At 37.0% G+C, this 22,946-nt stretch overlaps 3 protein-coding genes across 5 annotated transcripts; 2 read left to right on the forward strand and 1 right to left on the reverse strand.

Annotated features, from left to right (window-relative positions):
• Positions 1–2,002: 2,002 nt before the first annotated feature.
• LOC113043356 (creatine kinase U-type, mitochondrial-like) lies at positions 2,003–9,542 on the forward strand. 2 transcript variants are annotated; one of them, XM_026202685.1, is made up of 10 exons: positions 2,003–2,217; positions 3,896–4,092; positions 4,761–4,959; positions 5,054–5,149; positions 6,380–6,601; positions 6,675–6,760; positions 7,428–7,551; positions 7,883–8,017; positions 8,135–8,260; positions 9,139–9,542. In XM_026202685.1, the coding sequence occupies exons 2-10, from the start codon at positions 3,941–3,943 to the stop codon at positions 9,250–9,252; spliced, it is 1,254 nt and encodes a 417-aa protein (XP_026058470.1). In that variant the 5' UTR covers positions 2,003–2,217; positions 3,896–3,940; the 3' UTR covers positions 9,253–9,542. The 2 variants fall into 2 exon arrangements, with proteins under 2 accessions (XP_026058470.1, XP_026058471.1); XM_026202686.1 differs by lacking the exon at positions 2,003–2,217 and having other exon boundaries at positions 3,717–4,092.
• A 149-nt stretch (positions 9,543–9,691) lies between these two features.
• Positions 9,692–15,909, reverse strand: LOC113043348 (cation channel sperm-associated protein 2). 2 transcript variants are annotated; one of them, XM_026202673.1, is made up of 11 exons: positions 15,840–15,909; positions 14,782–14,975; positions 14,146–14,316; positions 13,962–14,030; positions 13,704–13,876; positions 12,751–12,912; positions 12,547–12,671; positions 12,283–12,458; positions 11,907–12,003; positions 10,501–10,769; positions 9,692–10,301 (listed from the first exon to the last, which is right to left on the reverse strand). In XM_026202673.1, the coding sequence occupies exons 2-11, from the start codon at positions 14,858–14,860 to the stop codon at positions 10,270–10,272; spliced, it is 1,353 nt and encodes a 450-aa protein (XP_026058458.1). In that variant the 5' UTR covers positions 14,861–14,975; positions 15,840–15,909; the 3' UTR covers positions 9,692–10,269. The 2 variants fall into 2 exon arrangements, with proteins under 2 accessions (XP_026058458.1, XP_026058457.1); XM_026202672.1 differs by lacking the exon at positions 15,840–15,909 and having other exon boundaries at positions 14,782–15,388.
• Positions 15,910–15,936: 27 nt separating this feature from the next.
• On the forward strand, positions 15,937–20,806 carry LOC113043347 (protein disulfide-isomerase A3). Its single transcript, XM_026202671.1, has 13 exons — positions 15,937–16,267; positions 17,394–17,472; positions 17,926–18,043; positions 18,126–18,233; positions 18,352–18,481; positions 18,580–18,696; positions 18,803–18,928; positions 19,219–19,401; positions 19,500–19,608; positions 19,732–19,860; positions 19,948–20,027; positions 20,153–20,210; positions 20,306–20,806. Exons 1-13 carry the CDS (start codon positions 16,131–16,133, stop codon positions 20,414–20,416), a joined length of 1,485 nt encoding a protein of 494 aa, XP_026058456.1. The 5' UTR covers positions 15,937–16,130; the 3' UTR covers positions 20,417–20,806.
• Positions 20,807–22,946: the final 2,140 nt, after the last annotated feature.

Here is a 22,946-nt window from a genome sequence, read left to right on the forward strand (position 1 = left end):
CAAAATGTGTCGCTGTTTATATTAAATATTAATATTTATATCGGTAATAACAGGAACTGTTTCTTGAGCAGCAAATCAGCTTATTAAGATGATTTCTGAAGGATCATGTAACACTGAAGACTGGAATAATGGTTGCAGAAAATGTCAAGTCAAATTTCTCAGTTTGCTTGAAATTGATGGGTTTTATCTGAGGTCAACAAAACCTTTTATTTAATATACTTCCATTCACTGGTCAGTTCAGATTCACTTTTAAGTTAGTGCTTGTGTATGACATTATGATTTAAATATAGCTGGAATAGTGGTGGTTTTATTTCCAGAAGATTTCAGACTATCATTAAAGTGATACAATGTTTGAGGAAAGATCTGTTTACAGGAAACTCGCCTGCCGTGTTGACTAAATACAGAGTGACAGAAATCATGTGTCTCCGGAGATTAAGGTTGCCCCATTTAACAGATTGTTTTAGTTTTAGTTTTAGTTTCATTAAAAAGTGTAGCGACAGTCTGAATCCTCATTGCTAGAAAATGTTAACTTCTAACAGATTTAAGACATGACTGATCCATAAATCTCTAAATTGTAAGGTGGCAGCGTAAATAGATAGTAGCTTCCCCTTTCTATCGCATCTTTCATGGTTATTGATACTGCCATATCCCTAGCTGTCACTATAAGGTTTCATCAACCTTTGTTGAATGTACTGACCTTCATTTTAAATGAATTCATGGCTAAAAGGTGAGTCTCAGACAGGACACATGGCATGTTGAAAATCAGTGCATATCCAAGATCCCTCAAACAACAACAACAACTAAAAAGCTTAACAATAGATATTGGTGGTTTTGTAATTGGAATGAATGTTGAAAAAACAATCAATCATTCTACATTAATAATTAATTCATGTAAAGCAGTGGATTATAATAGCTTTATAATAGCTTATAAAAGCTTTTTATATAAAATCAATATAAAAACAAATAAAATCAAAGTCGAAACAGCTGCTTCAACACTCTTAAATAAAGCTGTGCAATAAACCTTATTAACTACACAATTTATCATGTTTGTATAGCAGAATAATTCCTCCAGGGGGAGCAGTGATACAGAAGATATACAGCAATATACAGTATGGAAACATCTTAAATCTGTCATCCGGTCACTTAAAAATATATATATATTTTTTTTGTTGTTGTTTTAGTTTCTTGTTGTTTTGTTTTGTGAGTTTGTTCTTGGCCAGTACTCTCATGTGAACGATTTTAAATCTCAGAGAGATTTTTCTGGTTAAATAAAGGTTAAATAAATTTAATGAAAGATTATATACAATAGATAGTACTTATTTCAGTAACAGCTTCTGTTTTAATAGTTTTACATGTGTCAAATGACAATTCAAATCAATCTACTTCAATGTCTACTAAACTAGATTTATAATAGCTATACATTTTTACCTTAAGAACTATTTGTACAACAACTGAAATGAGTACAACTTTAATCCAACTCGAGAAGGATTCATTTGACCTGGTTAAATATATATGTACATGCTCAGCTGATCTGAAAAAATAAATAAATAAATAAATTTGTTAAAGGCCTGAAAGAAGTTTAACACACACACACACACACACACACACACACACAGATATAGACATATAATTCTGGCTTTGACTGTATTAGTAGTATCCATTTTTGTTTCCCAATAAGACTTCAGGGCCAACGGTTCAGCAACTAGACATTTATCAGTTATTAAACAAGACAGATGATAAAGACAATAATGGCCTTAAGCTGAATGTTGCTTTGTTACTTTTTTTACATAGTGTTGATTTTTTTTTTGTTACATTATTTAGCTGTTTTTAACGACATCAGTAGTGTTATAAGGTAGGCTGTAAAGAGACGTGTCATTTATCCCGTCGTCCCAGTGACCTTTGAACTGATCGTGGGTTTATTATCTCATTCCCAGCTCTGATCACAGCAGACACAGATAAGGAAACCACTAGTGATTTTGTTCCCAGGAGACATTGGGCAACCTTAGCCAGCCAATGAATGAATGGCACAGTGCTACTTGAGTGTTGCGGTGGCAGGTCAAACAAAAGGAAGTCTTAACCACGCCATGCCACTGTAATAAAGAAAGACACACCTATTTCTGCTCTGCAGCACTGAAGAAAGTAAAAGCTTTGCCCTTGTACCTGGTTCCTACTGTACTTCAGAAGATAAGACCAACTTCGGCGGATTAAAAGTATCTGGTAAGCTTTAAAATTTCATTTCAAATATGCAAGCAGTGTAATTTATCAATTATTTTCCAGCGCCGCTAGAGTACTTTAACATTTGATGAACGACAGACTTGTTCAAACATTCCACGTTTGCACTGCATTTCAACGGAAATATCCCTGTATTATATAAAGTCTGCAATTCACTCGGTAGCATTTCTGCCTTGCATCATTTAAACACTGATTTAATCTCACAATAATGACCAGCTTGCTGTACCAAACAGTAAGGGATTATTATACAGGCTTTAGTTTGTTTTGCCTACGGTAATTCTCTTGTTTATTTCACATGATTTCCGCACTGTATCCTAGGGGAACGGTTTAAAATAGGGATTTTCATCCCAGCTAAGACCAGTAAATGCTATGAACTTGTCTCAATGGTTAGGCCTAAAGCAAGCTTATGATGAATTTAGGTTAACCCATTTATTCACAGGTTTTTGCAGTTTGCATGAGCACATATGAAACAAACAGCATGTCATTTTTTAAGACAATGGAGTTGTCAGACTGCACATAAATCTGAGAGATGACAAGTGATCATGACAGAGAATCTTAAATATCGTATTAATAACCGACCTTTTAATATTACAGCAAACATGATCCTATATATCCATATCTGTGCTTCCTTTATTGGGGTGTTGAGACAGAGGTCATATACAGTATCTGGCCACGTGACTTACAGCAACTTGTTCCATTTTTTTTTTTTTTTTTTACATGCTGTTAAAACTATGCACTTTTTACAGACCCTTCAAACTGAAAAGCAATTTGAATCACAAATGTGAAATGCTGGGTTAATTCGATTAAATTCATTTAATCCGTTGTGTGGAAAACTTATTGAAAGTGATACATGAATGAAATGCTTCATATTGAACATCATAAACGAACAATGTAACAGTGTAATATCCAAAAATATAGCACAGTCTTAAATGTCTTGCTTTTTAAAATTAAGATATAGACTATAAGGTTATAACCTATAACATGGACACATTTTTTTTCTTACTATATTTTTGTATTATCCTTCTAATAGTCTTTGCCAGAACTACGAACCATCAGTTTTATGATGTATTTTAACATTTTTAGCCTTCTTAGTTTCACTTAAAGACACAGAGTGAACTTGTAAGGCCTCTGAGTGCAATTAAACTACTCACAGTATCATACCACAGGGGGGTAAAAAAAATCTCAACCTTATCTAAATAACTATATAATTTATGCAATGGGGCCACTCATCAGCCAATCCCAAGCGCGCATGCGCGTGCTGCAGACGTGCGTGCGCCTTTTCAGGTAAAGCTGAACCAATAGGCTTCAAAGTCACGTACAAGGTTAAAATGAGCTGTCAGAGCCAGCTGCTTCACGGTTAACAATGCATTTATTGTCCCCTTTTAGTACCTTAAAAACTCATTAAGACAATTATAAAAAAAATTACCACACTGGGACACTAATGAATAACCTAAGTGTAGGTATATTCATGGTTGTTGACTGATTTACTGTGGGAGAAGCTGGGTGAGAATCTGATTCATCTCGTCCTGAGCTGCTGCTGCTTGTGAAGGGGAGGAGGGAGATCAGACGGCTGTTGTGTTGGGAGAAGGGCAGATATCCGCAGCATTCCCCTGCATCCTCCAGTAATCCCAGTGTCTCTCCTTCTGTCTGTCCATTCTTCAAGTCCACGTTCATCTGGAGAGACCTCGTCTGCTTCTGTAGGGTTAAAATGGCCAGCAGCTTCGCTCGGATTTTGTCCAGTAAAAGGAAGGTGGGAATCTTGTCGTTGGTCGGTGCTGGATCTCTGACAGTGGGATTCTTCCTGAATAGAGAGCAGCATGTCAATGCAGGAGCGCACGTCCGGAGAATCTACCCTGCTAGGTAACTACAAGCATACCCGTGTTTTATAACGATGACATCTTACATAAAACAATGAAATATTGTGAGAGGATACCAAACAACCCATGCTTTGTTTTGCAAAAATGCCTAAGTAGGCGACAAATATGTTCATTAATACGAGTCAGGAATAATTCAGTTCCACGGTCGCTCTGCGATAAATAAGCATTATTATATTATATTTTTTTAATTGTGTATTCTATATTGTACATGCAATTGTTTCGTTTGGGTCTTTTAAATACGGTAGAATGAACAATTTTATTTTTACATCTTTCATGTATCTACTACAAAATTATGATGAATGCAAATGTATTTATTTATTCGTTTGTATACGTTAGTTAATGTCACAATTAAAATTTTGTCTTAAAATGCACGTGTAGTGGTTGAACGTTGGCTGAGAGACTGCGTCTAGGTTTTAACGCGTACAGAACGCGTCTATGACATTCTAGAACGAATTCGGAACGCGGTTATGACGCTCAAAGCGCTGTTTTAATAGGATCTGACGCGTAGGCTACAGAACGCGGGTTTGACGCTCAAAAACTCCCTTTTCGAAAGACAGGACCAACATCTGTCTTATTTTAGACAGACAGCTTGTTTGGTTTTGAGACACAGCCATGGTCCTTGATTTTCAACTTTGTTCTCTTTCCCAACAGTGCTGAATATCCAGATTTGCGGAAGCACAATAACTGTATGGCCAGTCACCTGACTCCTGCTGTATATGCCAAGCTGTGTGATAAAACCACTCCGAATGGTTACACTTTGGACCTGGCTATCCAAACCGGTGTGGACAACCCAGGCCACCCCTTTATTAAGACAGTAGGAATGGTGGCCGGAGATGAGGAGTCGTATGAGGTGAGAGGATATTATATATGCCTTTCACACATTTGGCATATTAAGAGCTTAGCATCTTTGGAGCACAAAAGCACATCAAATATGTTTTGTGCAGGTGTTTGCTGACATCTTTAACCCAGTCATCAAAGAAAGGCACAATGGTTATGACCCCTGCAACATGAAGCATCCCACTGACCTGGATTCCAGTAAGGTGAGAGGAAAGGTTTGAGTTACAAGTAGACTAATACAACACTGACAGTAGTGATTCTTCAACTGTGGGCACTTTTATTTCCCAAAAGCCTTGGAATGCCTTCATAATTAATTTCTGATACTTTTACAATGAGTTTTTTTAAGTAGATTTTATAGATATTTAAAAATATATTTATAGATACATTTTATGGTTTTAACCATGTTACAGACACAGTACATGTTTTCAATTGATCACTTTGAACTCATTTGTGTAATTACACTGTAACAACAAGGGCACAAATCTCGGTAGCACTTTATTTTACAGTCCTGTTCCTCATGTACATACTATGTACTTATTATATTAATTACAATAACTATGTAATAACTAGGTACTAACCCTGAACCTACCCCTAAACCTAACCCTACCCCATGTAGTTGTTAGCAGAACTTTCTTAGATAAATACACTGTAAGTACACTATAAGTACATGTTAGTACACGTACTGTAAAATAAAGTGCAAACCAAATCTCTATCTATCTATCTATCTATCTATCTATCTATCTATCTATCTATCTATCTATCTATCTATCTATATAGTCAAAATTATATAAAAATATTTCATTATATCAAAAAACGAAGATATATCATTTTATTTTGGGTATTAAGGAATCATAAAATGCTAGCCATGGAATTAGCCTGGAATTTAAAAAAAATTTAAGAATTGCATGAAAAAAGTTGGCATTAAATAAACGCTCACACTATCTGTTTCCCAAATGCATGTTATAGATCTTATTGTAAACAATTCATCTGTTTGTTTGTTTTTTACCTTTTTGAAAAAACTGGATCTTCTGGTCAAAATGACCTACAATCAAGAAAAAATATTTATTTATGTTAATTTTTATTTAAAAGCTAAATTTTACATTTCGGTTTTAAATGCTTTTTTTTGCTTTTTTTTATAATCTTATCTTATGATCTTATTTGGGCATTTTTAGCCTTTATTTGGACAGCACAGTTAATTAACTGGAAGCAAAGTGGGAGAGAGAGAGAGGGGCAGGATCAGGAAAGGTCCATGAGCCGGGACTCAAACTTGGGACGCCTGAATCACAACAGCACAATATATATCTGCGTACGAGACTATTGGGTCAACATTTTGGCATTCTTTTACATTTTTAAACTGGAAAATCAGGCCGGAAACACAAGCCTTACAGTTCCAAGTTACTTCCATTATGTTCATCCTACTCTCATCCCATCAGATACGGGGAGGCCAGTTCGATGAGAAGTATGTGCTGTCGTCTCGAGTCAGGACAGGTAGGAGCATCCGAGGCCTGAGTCTGCCCCCGGCCTGCACCCGCGCTGAGCGCAGAGAGGTGGAGAGGGTCGTGATTGATGCCTTGGCAGGCCTAAAAGGGGATCTGGCTGGAAAATACTACAGCCTCACTCTGATGACCGAACAAGAGCAGCAGCAGCTCATTGATGTGGGTATATTCACAAATGTGATGCTATGTAACTCAAGACGTTTCCATGCTGACCTTTCATTTTGCTATATAGGATCACTTCCTGTTTGATAAGCCTGTGTCTCCCCTGCTGACATGTGCAGGCATGGCTCGCGACTGGCCCGACGCAAGAGGCATCTGGTGAGTTTAAGGAGTTGAGTGGTTTGATGGTGAACCATGTCCTCTGACAGGACTGCGTTTCATCCTGAAGCAACCTCTACAGCCATGAGCTGTGGTTTGATATCGATCACAGAGTGTACCCAAGGCTCACTTACATCTCCTGCATTATTCATCCTCTTTTTTTCTCTTCTTCCGTCTGCCTGGAAGGGAAAGTGTGCCGGTGTTGCCAGGCTCAATTTGGAAATTACTTTTGGTTTAATACCCTGATGGTTTTCGAGCTAACAAAGCACTTCTGATACCATTTGAGACTAAAAGTGAGACTAAAATGTAATAAGGTCAAGGGTAAGGTTTGGGAAATTAGAACAGATTCCTATTTTAAAAATAAAAGAGCCATTTTGCCGATGTGGATGTGATGGCATTATAAATTACGCAACGAAGGTGAAAGTTATTTTTTTTTATGTATTGGGTCTTTCAGTTAGTATAAGGACTCTGCGCGCTGAATATTCAAATCTGTCATATTCAAATCCCAGTGTCCCCCGCTGTTTTGTTTATGGGCATGGTGGAGAGCTCTTCAAAAGCCCCATTCAATCCAAAACATTTTGTCGTTCCCATGCATATATTTACAGGCCAAAGGCATTGGCCTCAATATTTCTGCAGACGATAAAAAAGATATGCCTTTCAATTCCAGGCACAACAATGAGAAAACCTTCTTGGTGTGGGTCAACGAGGAAGACCACACTCGTGTGATCTCCATGGAGAAGGGGGGCAACATGAAGAGGGTCTTTGAGCGTTTCTGCAAGGGTCTCCAAGAGGTGAGGTCATGCATGTGTTGGTTGTGGCTCTCAGTCACTGTTAAAACTGCACAAGCCTCTATTATTTATCCAGCAGAGACGCTGCAGCTGTGTTTATTGCTGCTCAGAGCAATGCCCTTTTGTGTACATACCGTTGTAAACACATCATCCTGCCAGATGGGCATCTGTGTGTAATTATGTGTGTGGTTCAGTCTTAGTCTGGTGCTCATTCTAAAAGGGAATCATAAATATATGTTGTGTGTTTTATTTTTGAGCATCTTTTTAATTGTATTGTTAGCTAAAACAGATCACCCTTGTATCTTTCTCACAAGACTCTCTCTTTGTCCCTCAGGTTGAGAGACTAATTCAGGAGAAGGGTTGGGAATTCATGTGGAACGAGCGCCTGGGTTACATCCTCACCTGTCCATCAAACCTGGGCACAGGGCTACGAGCTGGCGTCCATGTTACTCTTCCTCGCCTCAGCAAGGTCCTTGCTTTAGAAATACATTATAAACTTATGTCATGTTAACAATGTTGCACCTTGTTTGTCACATGCATTGTAATATTAATGCATTTCAATATTTATGTCCACATTTTCTTGCAGGACCCTCGTTTCCCTAAGATCCTGGATAACCTGCGACTCCAGAAAAGGGGGACTGGAGGAGTGGACACCGCCGCTGTTGGAAACACCTTTGATATTTCCAATCTGGACAGACTGGGCCAATCGGAGGTGAGTGGTACTAAAAAAATTATAATTTTGATAATGATATTCAAGTTCTTCACTACTTTGTCTAAATAAATCAAAAATGAAACACTAAAAACCAAAAACATTTTAAATGTTACAAGTAAATTTAGGCATCACAACATTATTTAATTTACAGTATGACAAATGGATTTTGTGAGAGATTACATTTAACTGTGTTATCAAATTATTAGTGCCTTAAAGTGAGTGTGAGATGCAGGCTTTAATATACACACACACACACACACACACACACACACACACACACACACACAGACACACACACACACACACACACACACCTGCCAAGGGCCATTTATGTGGGAAAAATAGCTGTAAATATTTTTAGATGTAATATCTGTATGTGCATTATTTAGTTAAAAAGAGACAGAAAATTGGGAAAACAGATTGCAGTGTATTATTATTATTATTATGATTAATTTATATCATTTATTCAAATGATAAAAATTAACGAATAAAGAAATATCACTATATCACTAAGATTACTGAACTGCGATTTTTGTGAGCATCTTTTACTGTGAACTGTGAAAAGATAATGGCACATCAGATTATATTTGTATAATTACAATGCAGTCTATAAACCATATTGCATTTTCAGTAATTGTTAAAGTTAATATAAAAAAAAAGTTACTGGCCAACTGGTGAATAACAGTATTTTAAATACTGACCAAAGATGAATTTATTGATATTTCGCATTTGGCTAGTGTTAATTTCAGGCCATGTGTACTGATATATTGTGGGAAATGATGATAGAATTTAGATTTTTGGGTGAACTGATTCTTTAAAAACTGAAAAAAATTTAATGACCTCACCGTAACGTCTTGTTTCAATCAACGTGTGCTCAGGTCCAGCTGGTTCAGACTGTGATAGATGGAGTGAACTATCTCATCGAATGCGAGAAGAAACTGGAGAGAGGCCAAGACATCAAAATCCCCGCCCCCATCAGCCAGTTTAAATAGACTGGCGGTCTTGCTTAGCTCCTCCCTTCTCCTGACTCCTCCCTCTTGTGTGTTCCTTCCTCCTTCAATATTCCGCTGATACTGATCCATAAGCATGCCTCTGTGTTTCGCCAGACAAACCACACTCCAGTATAAAACAGGAGAGAATGTATCTTACGTCATGATTGTGTTCATTAACGCTATGGATTTGTCACATTGTAACTTACTTGATTGTGTTACAATAATACTATAATAGCCATTGTCAAGATTTGCCTCAGGGGTCAGAGAAATAAACAGTTGTTTTTGCTGAAGATCTCATCAATATTAAAATGCTGAAGGGTCTCGGAGAGTGTTTCATCATACATTTTACATGAAGTAGGTGAAAAGCAAAACTATCACTCAGTCATAAAGGTGCTCAGTCATGTTTTTATGTTGCACTTGTACTGACACCTAGTGGTGTGGATGAAGCATAGCAGAAATGCTTTATTTGCAGTCAGCCATGATTCATAAATTCAAGTGGAGCTAGTCATGTGATTTCAAAATGATCACCCCCATGAAGCCACATAGTCCATGCAAAATAAAGTCTGTGTTATATATCGGCAAACTAGACTTTCGGCGCCGATGCCAAGGCGGCTTTTGCGAGGTCAATGTTTAGAGTCACTTTTAAGAATTGGGTAGAATCTGAGGTGAAGTCACAAGGCTTGCAAATTGCATTATATTAGAAAACTTATATTAAAAATATAGTCAGACAGATAGATTGATAGAACGACAGATTCATATATTTAATAGAATTAATTAAAAACCGTCAATTGCCAACAAGCTGGTATCATTACAATATATCATAAAGATGAAAAGGTTTATTATATTACCAATACAAATGTTACTAATGTCTACTGATGTCATTTTAGAAAGTATTTAAATTAAATACAATTTATAAGAAATTAGTGTAAACTTTTTGAAAAACATCCCCCATGCAGTGTTTATGACGGAGAACAGAAGTCATAGAGTTGGTTTGCTGATGCATTCTTCTTACTTTTTTCAGCATTCATGCAGGTTAAGGAAACCCTGAACTGTCACAACAGATAAAAAGTAACTAATGACTTTTGTTATATTAAATAAAATTATGATTAAGTAAAAAGAAGAAATCACAAAGGGGGTTAAATATTTTGCAGCCTTGTATGACTATGAAAAAACTCTATCCAGACTGGATCAAATATAATGTTGCCGTTGCAGTCGCTTATCATGAAAATGCTTGGTGTTCATACCCACCTAATATATCCTGGAGCTGGTCCATCTCCTCTAAGTTGTGCTGGAGCTTTTCCATCTGCTCGAAGAACCTGTGTAGATTATCTTCACGCCAGCACTCTGTCTCACAGTCATCCTGAAAATCAGCCGCTTGAATAAACGCTTCCAGACCCATGTCCCACTCCAGCTCATGTCTCGAGGTATGGCCGTCCAAATTAACATTTGGACTTGGTTGTTCTTCCTCATCTTTGACAGGTTTGTGGCCCTTCAGTTGGTTTGTTTGGCTTATCGCCCTGAAATCACAAAATAGGGCTGGGTCAAATGACCAAAATCTTATATCAACTTTTTCGGACTATAAGTTGCACTTGAGTATAAGTCGCATCAGTCCAAAAATACGGCATGATGAGGAAAAACACATATATAAGTCGCACTGGAGTATAAGTCGCATTTATTTAAAACCAAGAGAAAACATTATAGTTTACAGCCGCGAGAGGGCGCTCTATGTTTTCAGTGTAGACTACAGGAGCACAGAGCCGCATAGAGCGCCCTCTCAAGGCTGTAGACGGTAATGTTTTCTCTTGATTTATTTTTAGTTCATTTCTCTTGTTTCATTTCAAATTAATTTTGATAAATAAGTCGCACCTGACTATAAGTTGCAGGACCAGCCAAACTATGAAAAAAAAGTCCGGAAAATACGGTATATATATTACAATAAAAAGTTAATTTTGCTTTAAATAAGATTTTTATGATATTGAATTATAATGTAGGAATTTCATACTTCTTGTCACCAGTGCCAATATATAAAAAAAATGAATACTAGCCTAAATTTAAAAACAAAATTCAAGCTCACTGGAGAAAAGTAAACAGTAAGCAATTAAAGAAGCTAATTAAAAGGAATAGAACAAATGACTACAGCAGAAAGAAAAAATAAGAATACACACACTATATAAAGTAATCAAATGTATAAAAAATACTGCTGTGTAAATTAAATATATATTTCTTCTTATGAAAGTTGCATAAGTGATTTATTCAAGAGAAATGAGGGATTTCTCTCTTTTGTTTATTAATTAACATGACTGACAGACAACAGTAAAATTAGACTGCTGTCGCTTTAAGAGCTGCCCTGATCCAATATACCATTTCATGTTTTCTTTCTCAATTGTTTCTCTTTCACTTAAGACCTAAATTATGGTGTTTATTGGGATACTTACAAATAATTAAAATCACTTGTTTTAAACAGCAATACTTGAAAACGCGTGCAAACAAAAAGTATTCATGTCCACGTAGCACAGCAATTAGTGTATAACCGTGATAGAAACCAGTTAATTGTGTCTTCCGGTATATTACCCACTCGTTTTAATGTACTGTATAACAAGCCAACATAAACTACATGCATCTAGTAAATCAAAACATATTATTTGTTCACCTACCCCATATGACTTGCTTTGAACATCTCTGCTCTGCGCAGGATTTTCAATTGCTGCACCTCTTTGGAGAGATTGTTACGAATTTCCTGAAAGTCATCAACTGTGGACAAAAAGGAAACCAATTACCATAAATTTTACAGTTAAGAATATACATACACTACCATCCAAAATCTTGGGGTGGCTAGGCCTCCTGGACAACCTATTTTTCGAGTTAGAATTTTTAATAGAGGGAAAAAAAGTTTGGAAGAAATATACCCAGAAAGGCACTAAACTACAATTTTTTCACTTTGTTCTGGGTTTATTTTGTGTATCCTGCAACACATAAAATCACTGGGTTTAGAACAATCAATATTTCTTAATATATTGTAAGAATACTTACTTATAACTGTCATAAAAACACAGGTCATCAAGGCTCCAAAAACAAGCCACACCATAATGAACAATCCACAGAGCTGATGGTTTAGCTCTGGAACTCTTTGAATGTCTTTTAGTAAATCAAGCCAGTGCTCCAAGGTAAAAATACTGAAGAGGGTGATGAAGGCACTGGATAAACCTCTAAAAAAGAAGACGGGCACATCCATTAACAGCAACCCACACCTTATAAAATAAACTCTTCAGGTTTTCACAATGAAAATGCCCTCACTTGAAATCATTCTTGTAGAGCAGACCTTCAATGTTAGAGTTGGTGTATTTTTCAAACAGAACTACGCCAAACACAGCAAAAACTAAAAAGCTCATCAATAACACTGGAAATATCAGTTTCACGGTCTGTTGAAAGTAGTCAGCATCGTTAGTTTTAACGTAACATTGTTTCTTACACAGTACAGGCTTATGGATAATTGCATACCCCACATGCATGGTAGATTATCTGCAACATTAGACGAATATCCTGGAATCTGGACACGATCTTCAAACACCGGAGGACGCGAAACTGGACGAGAAGTTTCAAGAATTTTTGCGATATTAATGCTCCTCTGAAGGTCTCGGGCACAATCGCTGGGAGAACAGGCTAAAAGAAAAAAAAAATTTGCACGGCAAGTCGTTGCTCACATGCGTACATTTTGAAAGTTACTGGAATATTCCAGGTTCACTACTTCAATTGATAGCACTTGATTACAGTTTGATTGCTAAAAGACAACAACATCTCTTTCCTTTTCTAAATAGTTAGAATTTAGGGTGCATTGAAGCACTCACTATTGAAATGAATGGGGTCAATTTTTGGATTTGTTTCTTAATTTACAGTTATCAATAAAAAAAAACTTTCATTATGGTTTACCTTTTTTCAGATTTGTTTTATTTTTTAGAAATATAACATTTTAAACTACACACATATGCCTTTCAGTGACCGGTGGTTTTACACATGATTTTTTTATTTTTTTACTTTTCTTTTACCTGTATCTCACACACTTTTAGGATTTATTTTTGTGAGTAAATTTGAATATGTATGCACAAAGATTTAACTGACATAACAAATAAACTGTATCTAATTAACTACAGCCCAAAAGGATGGAGAATGAAACAGTCTAAATTAAAAAAAAGAAGAAAAAAAGAGGAGATGTCTACATCTCACTCTGCTGCCACCTATTGATGAAGCATTGCAGATTCAGATGGTGATCATCTTTTTCATCTGAAATTGAAAGTTTTTTTAAAATAAAATTAATTAACTGATTTACATATTTTGTTTAAAAAACAAGTATAGCCTTTACTGAGCATTTAACGGATTACACATCAACTCAATTCACTTCAACTGTGAGTATCTCACTGTAACCCAAGAAAGTTAAATGAACATTGCATTCATACCATCAGAGTCACAGCAAAATCAAAGAGGTTCCATGGACATTTCCAAAACAGCCAGAAATCATCCAGCCACTTCAGGATGATTTCCAAAACGTAAACTTGTAGTATAGATAAGTTCAGTAGTTGTAGCACCACCAAAAGGATTTCTATGCTTGGATCCTTATAGTCATGAAACTCTGAATACGCAAACAGAGATGGCTTATGAGTGATTTACATTAGTCCTCTTTAATCTATAAAAATCGTGAGCTAATAACCTCTCACCTGCTTCTACTGATAGTAAAGAAACATTCAAAATGACAAGGACAAGCATAATAGCTTTAAACACACTACCTAACATATTTACGTTAAGGAGAGTAAACGTTCAGACAGTCTCGAATTTAAAAACTGTGCTGCTAAGAATTTGCTTTTTTTTTTTTTGGACACAAGATTATGTATAAAAGGATACTCTCTAAAATCCACTGTGCAAACATATTAATTGGAGGGTATCTGGAATGGCGGTTTAGCACACGGTTCAGTCTGCGCTGCTCCAGGGTTATGTTTTCTTTCCTGTGGCGACTGATTTCAAACCTCACCAAGTGATTATATTCATTCTCCAGACTGGTGTATCGCTCCAGATCTAAGACACAAATATGCAGAAAACATTTTTTTAAATTATTTTCTTTGTTCTTTCCAGCTGATACTGTAATAGCCCTCGAAAGTGAACCCTGCCACCATCATATTTATCAGCTTGTCATTATCATGACATCATCATCATCATCCCCTGAGGGGACTCTTTTAAGTGCACTCATTTTTATCACTTTTTTTTAATGTTAATTTAACTGAACTAACCCTGTTACCATTATTTATTACAGTTCACAACTGATAACTAAATATTAGTAATCTGTAAAATTATAAGTAACGTTAATTCTCTAAATCTGAAGAAGCACACACAATATCAATTTAAACCGTAAAACCTTGTTACCCGAAGGCAAATATATTTATACTCGAATATTTATATATTAAAATGTATTAATATAGCTTCAGTCAGCAGCACATTGTAATTTAATAACATTTAAAACATTTTTTGTATTAGATAACTTACCCGTCACATCCTTGACGCTGTGTTGTGGTCTGTCCTTGTGCTCCTCGCGCTCCGGGAAAAGATCGCACAAATCTGACATGTTGATCAGTTTTGATCGAATAATCTGCGCTCTCGGAGAAAGGCTTTCCTCAGTGGAAATGTTGTCCTCATGTTGGTTTGACTCACAGGTTTTATTTTCCTGACCTTTGATGACACTGCTCATTGTAAATGGGGGCAAAATGTACAACTAAATTCAACTGATTTGTAGCGAGCATGACGTCAGACAACATTTAACGGTCAAAGGATGTGAAGTGAATGCAACCGCTTTAGGTGCTAAAATGAGCCATTTATTCATTTTTTTTTAATCTTTCTATCTATTTATTGCTGATTTGTCAATATTACTAAAATATAATTAAATTGGCAACCTGAGGTGACTTAGTTGTGTTCAGTGACCAATGTACCCTGAAGGGTAATCTTAATTAAGATATTTAAATAATATTGTTACATTGAAATAAAGTAACACTGTCTACATACCTGTAAAAGACAAGACAAGAGACAATTAATAATTAATTACACCCCTCATATCCATATATTTATGGATATAAATTGTCTTTATCTGCAAAGTTGTGCAAATCCCCCCCCCCCCCCTTTTTCTTTTTAAGTGTCCCTTTTGCTATTTTTGAGTATGAGAAACCTCTACAAACGATTCAGTGTGAGTGAATCGAAAGAATTGAATTGAATCGCAAACAACTTAAGATCTTTTTACTGCTCTGTTAGATGAACAGCGACTCATTCACGAATCTATCATTGCTAGTTCTGATTGTAAATAGCTTGAAAAGAAAAAAAAAATACACATAGCCTAGCATAATTGATGAATAATTATTGTGAAGTCTGAGAGCACTAATAAAATGTCATCAAAACAAGGAGTTCGTGGTCATTTCACGGAGTTCATTTCACTAATTTGGTAATTTGATAAGTGACCTGCAATCTTCTGAGTTGTACAGTTTAGACATAGCACACTTTAACAACTAACATATACAAAAACAATTCCAAGTAACGCGCAGAGATGATTTCCCCACCCGGAAGTGTGTGTTTCCCGAGTTCTGATTGGCTGATTGCAGCAGAATGACGCTGCCGATAATCCAATGGTGAGACGCCACACTTAGGTTAGTTTGCAGAGCTCCGGTTTACACATCCGTGCGCGCGTCCGTCTGCGCGTTCTCTTTCACCGAGTGCAGGGTGCCAGATCCAGCGGGCCTCTCTTCTGGGCACTCCTTCCTTCCACAACAACCCCTCAAAAAGAAGCACTTAATTGAGGGCTACCGGGACATTGATCACTCCCTCCACTTGTGCACTGAAAAGGGTTTGAAATGATGCTGCGCGTGCTGTTTATCGCCGCTTTCGCAGCGGCCGCGCGTGCAAGTGACGTGCTGGAGTTCACAGATGATGATTTTGATAGCAGAATCGGAGATCATGACTTTATTCTGGTAGAGTTCTTCGCTCCATGGTGAGTAAGAAACGAACCTGGATTTTAAACGATCTTCTCTTCATGCAATTTTGAAAATATGTACATTAGAACACTTAGTGGATTAGCGCATGCTCTAGATAATAAATACAATTATTAATGTATTTTCTAGAGACCAATCCTATTATGTATTATTAGGGAACTGCGTGGGTGACCGGGGCTTTGAATAATACTACAAAGCTAGTTTGCTAAAGCGAAAGTAACTGCACTAGTTGCTTATTTGTTTTATTTTTTTGGTCAGGTTAGAAGTATGTAAGGTCGTGAGATGCTAATAAGAATCTGGGAATGCATATGGAGTGATAAGGACTTTTAAACGCTTGCAGGGATTATAATTAATTCATGCAATTCCATAGTTGTGGACGAAACTAAATATATCAGTCACTTCCTGTTTGTAGATTTCCCTCTTGTTTGATAATGTCATGTAACGTTAGTGGATTAATTGCCTGTCTGTCGCTCACATTCTGCATAACTTCTCGAAATGTGTTCTCTGGGGCGAAAGAAAGTCGTAGAGGTATGAGTCCACGTGAGATCGAGCAACCGATGATAAATTCTTATTTTTAGGTCAACTGTCTCTTTAAGAACGTTCACGCTGCACACGAAGGCCAACATTAGTGTTTTTTTTTTTTTTTTTTTGTTCTTTCTGAAATTGCATTTTTAGAGCAATTTGCAGTTTTAGAGAATTAAACCTTACAGTGTGTCGAAACGGATCTAATGGTTGTCTTAAGTCACGGCTATATAAAGTTTATCAGATAGAAATCGCAGCTGAGGGCGGTAACAAGGATGTTTGGAGTCGCGGCGGCCCTCCGTTGTAACGTTTTGATTGGTCGATGAAGTTTCGCTGGCCGTGTGTGATTGGATAATGCACGATTACGTAGCTCAACGTTACTGACTTTAACAAAATGACTTTCCTCAGATTTTACAGGAGGTTCAGGGGTTATTTTAATTTACCTTCATTTAAAAAAGTTATTTGTGGCATTTACTTTGCTTCATCTTTTTTTCTTCTTTTTGTTATAAGCATATTCTAGTTTGAATCCACCAAATCTGTCATGACTGTATAGTAGTTTAACTTTACAAAGTAATAAACCTCATGTGTCATCTTCACTTTTAGGTGTGGCCATTGCAAACGTCTTGCTCCAGAATATGAGGCAGCCGCCACTCGACTAAAAGGCATCGTCCCACTTGCTAAGGTATTGTTATCAAACCCTGCGAATTTACTTTAATACATTTTACATGGTCTCATTATAGAGTTTAATATTTTTCCGTGTGCACTTAATTGTACTCTGTGTGCACTTGTAGTGTACAGATAACATAATATTAATAAAATAAAACACTTAAGTGTACTTAAAGAAATTTAGTATACTTTTTAGTATTGCTCAAATATAATTTCACCCCAAAAATGAAAAGTCATCTACTCACCCAAAAGTTGTTAACAAACAACTGCTGGTAGTTATTGACTTCTGTATTATGGGGATAAGTTATATTTAAGTCAAGGGCTACCAGCCACTGTTTGGTAACCAACAACTTTCACACTTATACTCAAACAGCATATTATTTTATAAAGTATACTGTAGTCTACTTTCTTTTAACAAGGGTTGACTTGTGGGAGATTGCTCTTAATGTTCTTCTCTAATATGATCTAGGTGGACTGTACCGCCAGTTCCAACGTGTGCAGCAAATACGGTGTGAGCGGATACCCAACCCTGAAGATTTTCAGAGACGGAGAGGAATCTGGTAGCTACGACGGTCCCAGGACAGCAGGTGTGTTCTTGTATCTTGTGGCATGGCGTACGTAGCTCCTTAATCAGATGTTAATGTCTTTTTGCTTCTTCTTTAATCTCAGATGGAATTGTTAGCCACCTGAAGAAGCAGGCAGGCCCAGCCTCGGTGGAGCTCAAAAGTGAGGCTGAGTTTCAGAAGTACATTGGGGACCGTGATGCCAGTGTTGTGGGTAAGTGATGGTGTTTTACAGCAATGTTTACTGTCTCACATTAGACCTGATTGTACAGTTTCTTTTTTGCATCAGTGCTCTTGACTATGCTATATGTAATTGTTATCCGTTTGTCCAGGATTCTTCGCTGATGGAGGAAGTGCTGCTCAGGGAGAGTTCCTGAAGGCTGCCAGTGCTTTAAGAGAGTCCTACCGTTTCGCCCACACTAACGTAGAGGATTTATTGAAGAAGCATGATGTTGATGGAGAGTATGTGGCATTTTTCTGTTCCTAGTGATTTCGGTTTCCGTTTTGCAGCGATAGTCATCCTGTTCCATTCCATTTTTTTTTTTTAATGCATGTTGCAGGGGCATTATCCTGTTCCGACCACCTCAGCTCAGCAACAAATTTGAAGATGGCAGTGTGAAATTCACTGAAGACAAATTCACAAGTGCGAAGATCAAGAAGTTCATTCAGGATAACATGTACGTTGCAGATGTTAAAATTAGTAAAATAGGGCACTCAGTTGCTAATATCTGCAATCCGTTTACTATTAGTTTGATTTGCTGTTTTTTTCCCCCCATATGACAGCTTTGGCATCTGTCCCCACATGACTGATGACAACAAAGACCAGCTGAAAGGCAAAGACTTGTTGGTGGCCTACTATGATGTGGATTATGAGAAGAACCCCAAGGGTTCCAACTACTGGAGGAACAGGTATAACAATCTGGTAAATTAGTTTGCTCAGGGACAGTTAAATTTATGTATATAGAAGTGGCATTTATTTTCAGTAGATTTCAAGTACTATGGAAATATAGAAGTTCCAATGTTACCTTTATACACACACACATCTTTATGGAAGTATTTTTTTGAAGTGATATCAAACATTATCGTCAAATAAAATGTTAACATAAATGAATGTATGGAATATTACTTCTCAACAAAGCAGTGTGTTTAAATGGTAATCTGAGATCACTCTTATTGTCCTTGTGTGTGTCTCTCTCCAGGGTAATGAAGGTGGCCAAGAGCTTCCTGGATCAGGGGAAGAAGCTCAGCTTCGCTGTGGCCAATAAGAACAGCTTTGGCCATGACGTGTCTGAGCTGGGTCTGGACGGCAGCAGTGGAGAGCTGCCTCTCGTCGGCATCCGTACTGCCAAGGGAGACAAATACGTCATGAAGGAAGAGTTCTCGTAAGTTGTTTTTTTTTTTTTTTTTTTTTTTTTCTCCCTTTAACAAAGGACCTTGATTTAAGTAGCAAAAAAAAAAAAAAATCTTTTTTTGTCTACAGTCGTGATGGAAAGGCCTTGGAAAAGTTCCTGCAGGATTATTTTGATGGAAACCTGAAGCGTTATCTCAAATCTGAGCCTATTCCTGAGAACAACGACGGCCCTGTGAAGGTGCGTCAGGCAGTTTTGTGCTGCATATAGTTTTTCATACATTTATGCATGTATATTTTCATAAATGTATGTATTTTAAATACTAGTTCACATAACCTGGAACTTAGTCCTTGTTATTTCTAGGTTATTGTGGCTGAGAACTTTGACTCAATTGTAAATGATGAGAGCAAAGACGTTCTGATTGAGTTTTACGCCCCCTGGTGTGGACACTGCAAGAGCCTGGAGCCTAAATACAAAGAACTCGGAGAGAAGGTACGTTTTAAGAGCTTAATGTTGTATTGTTTGTTATGAAATATTCACCTGAACAGTCATTTCTTAAATATTATTTTTATTTTACAGCTTTCCGATGATCCAAACATTGTCATCGCAAAGATGGATGCCACTGCTAATGATGTCCCTGCTCCATATGAAGTTAGAGGGTATGTAGAGACTATCCTTCATTTTCCCGGCAAAATTATGCTAGTGCTTTTTCTGTGGCGTACAAGTTGTTGCTGAATTGTTGCAAATTTTTTTTTAACTTACAATCTGAACCTTTTGCTTTCAGATTCCCCACAATCTATTTCTCCCCCGCTGGTCAAAAACAAAATCCAAAGAAATATGAGGTTTGTGTTTCCGATCTTATTCATTTTAAAAAATCGAAACTTAATGTTCATTCTACCAAAAAACGTGAATGTGATCAGTCTTGTTTAACCATCAGGGAGGTCGTGAAGTCAGCGACTTTATTTCCTACCTGAAAAGAGAGGCCACAAACACCGTGGTGGTGCAAGAGGACGAGAAGAAATCAAAGAAGAAGAAATCTGAGTTATAAACAATCAAACCCAATAAGCAAGGAGGGAATTTTTACAGGGGACGTAAATTATATTCCAATCTTTAGTAAAGCGAGTGCTCTGACCCACGTCACAATGTCGGCCCTCTTGTGGGCCTGCTGATCTGGGAACACTGTGGAAGGTTGTGACGGCCAGACTATGTGTGATTTTCAGATAAGTGAAAGAGAGGTACACATCTGTCAAATTGAGATTGTTTTCCCTACACTGTACCTTGGAGAGATGCACTTTTGAGGCCAATTCTACGTTTTGTTTTTTTTTCTCATGGAAAATGGGGATATGGTGAATTATTTTTCCTTTTTTGTAACATGTTGTTTTTTTTTTTATGTTTGGAAGGATTGTGAAATAAAAGGCCCAATAAACCTACAATCCTGTGGCTTTGAAAGGTTTTTTTTTTTTTTTTTTTTACATACAATGATTGCATGTGGCAGCTGCATTGAACTTTTAGTTATGCAGTTAACATTCAAGAGAACTGTGAATCTTGTGGTAATAATAATGGTTATGAACAAAACGCCTACAGCCATTGGTTTAGTTTAACTAAGAATTGACCTCATCCTAATCTGTCTCACTGCTTTAAGAACATTTGTAACTGATCTCACTGATGTATTTGTTCCAGAAATGTAAAATGAAAAACTGCAGAAGCTATAAGATAAGCATCTAAAGACTGATGGAACATTTTCAGTAGTTTTTCCAGGATGTTCCTCAGGTTGTAGAGCTGTTGTTACATGTGATCTTATTGCATATGATGCTCTCTTGTGAGTCACTTTTGTTTGCTTTTATCAGTTAGATTGATCAGGAAGTCAAATCTTAACCGTCAAAAAATGGCAAGCAGATTTCTCAAAGCAAAACCAAGCAGGTTTTCGTGGTATAGCACTTGAATAAAATAAAAACTGAAAACCGATCCAGCTGGTGCTCTAGTAATGCACGAGATGGTGCAGTTTACACATCGACTCGAAAAAAAAAAGCACATAAATTGATTCTTCTAAGAGAGGCCAAGTGCAAGTAGCTTCAAAAAACATCTTTGGTCGCAAGTTACATCTTTACCAATAGAGTTCAATGGCGCTAATGACCATAAGCTAACTATTCTTTTCGGAAACGATCAACAAATTCGCTGAGAAACTAGGACACGCATGTCAAATGAAAATGTGTTCTAAAATCTAATCAAACATGTTAAAAGTTTAGTTCACCCAACAATCAAAATTATGTAATTGGATTGATAACTCACCCTTATGTCCTTCCAATCCAGTGAGACATCTGTTTATCTTCGGAACAAAGTGTAATTATAATTCAACAAGTGCTAACAACTCACTTAATAGCTTAAAAAATACAAATTAAAAACACAAAGTGTGGTCTCATTCAAAAGGGTTAAAGGGTTTGTTCGCCCAATTTGCTAAATCATGTCATTAATAACTTACCCTTATTGTTGTTCCAAACCCGTAAGACCTCAGTTTATTTTTGGAACACAGTTTAAGATATTTTCGATTTAATGTTAGTCTGAGAGCTCTCAGTCCCTCCATTGAAACGGTCCAATGTGTGCACGGTCTACGGTCCATGTCCAGAAAGGTAAGAAAAACATCATCAAAGTAGTCCATGTGACGTCGGTTAGAATTTTTTGAAGTATCGAAAATACATTTTGGTACAAAAGTAGCAAAAACTACGACTTTTTTCAGCATTGTCTTCTCTTCCGTGTCTGTTGTGAGACAGTCCAAAACAAAGCAGTTTAGTGATATCCGGTTCGCGAACGAATCATTCGATGTAACCGGATCATTTTGAACCAGTTCACCTAATCAAACTGAATCGTTTTAAACGGTTCGCGTCTCCAATACGCATTCATCCACAAATTACTTAAGATGTTCACTTTTTTAATGTGGCTGACACTTCCTCTGAGTTAAAACAAACCAAGATCCCAGAGTAATTCATTTACTCAAACAGTACACTGACTGAACTGCTGTGAAGAGAGAGATGAAAATGAATGCCGAGCCAGATAACGAACAAAAGACTGAATCGTTTACGAGTCAAGAACCGTTTCTGTCAGACGCGTCCGATTCGAGAACCGAGGAGCTGGTGATGATACTGCGAATGTGTGATTCAGTGTGAAGCAAAACTGTTTCTGAACTGATTCTGTGCTAATTTTATGGGCCCAGTTAACCCAAAGGCTTGAATCAAGGGCAATCATCGCCAATGACGCAATTACATCGAGTGCAAAAGAACCGGTGAATGGTTTTCTTCAACCGGTTTATTGAATCAAACTGTCCGAAAGAAGTACTGGTGATCCGAAAACCAAGGGGCAGGGTTTCATACTTTTTTGCTAGCCATTGGCTAGCAGACCCCCACCTGCTGTTAGCATTCCATTGACTCATTTTGGCGTCACTTTGACAGCGACTAATTTTAAATCTGAGGCGTTTAAAGACTCCATTTGTCCATTACTTATTTCTAAAGAAACACAAAAATGTATAAAAGGCTCCATTACTTTGAATCTTACTTTATGTTCCCATAAAAGCAGTTTTTTGTAAA

This window comes from Carassius auratus, chromosome 25 (assembly GCF_003368295.1).
Source record: "Carassius auratus strain Wakin chromosome 25, ASM336829v1, whole genome shotgun sequence".
Lineage (NCBI taxonomy): Eukaryota > Metazoa > Chordata > Actinopteri > Cypriniformes > Cyprinidae > Carassius > Carassius auratus.

What these genes read in the sequence shown, in the direction of transcription:
- LOC113043347 (XM_026202671.1), top strand. Translation starts at nt 16,131, where the DNA reads ATGATGCTGCGCGTGCTGTTTATCGCCGCTTTCGCAGCGGCCGCGCGT. An exon ending in GTAGAGTTCTTCGCTCCATG is followed by an intron (nt 16,268 to 17,393) that starts GTGAGTAAGAAA and finishes CTTCACTTTTAG; the next exon opens with GTGTGGCCATTGCAAACGTC. An exon ending in AAGTTCATTCAGGATAACAT is followed by an intron (nt 18,697 to 18,802) that starts GTACGTTGCAGA and finishes CCCATATGACAG; the next exon opens with CTTTGGCATCTGTCCCCACA.
- LOC113043348 (XM_026202672.1), bottom strand. Translation starts at nt 14,983, where the DNA reads ATGAGCAGTGTCATCAAAGGTCAGGAAAATAAAACCTGTGAGTCAAAC. An exon ending in TTTACTATCAGTAGAAGCAG is followed by an intron (nt 13,877 to 13,961) that starts GTGAGAGGTTAT and finishes TTGCGTATTCAG; the next exon opens with AGTTTCATGACTATAAGGAT. An exon ending in CCAGCTCCAGGATATATTAG is followed by an intron (nt 10,302 to 10,500) that starts GTGGGTATGAAC and finishes CTGTTGTGACAG; the next exon opens with TTCAGGGTTTCCTTAACCTG.
- LOC113043356 (XM_026202685.1), top strand. Translation starts at nt 3,941, where the DNA reads ATGGCCAGCAGCTTCGCTCGGATTTTGTCCAGTAAAAGGAAGGTGGGA. An exon ending in TCTGCAAGGGTCTCCAAGAG is followed by an intron (nt 7,552 to 7,882) that starts GTGAGGTCATGC and finishes TTTGTCCCTCAG; the next exon opens with GTTGAGAGACTAATTCAGGA. An exon ending in ACAGACTGGGCCAATCGGAG is followed by an intron (nt 8,261 to 9,138) that starts GTGAGTGGTACT and finishes ACGTGTGCTCAG; the next exon opens with GTCCAGCTGGTTCAGACTGT.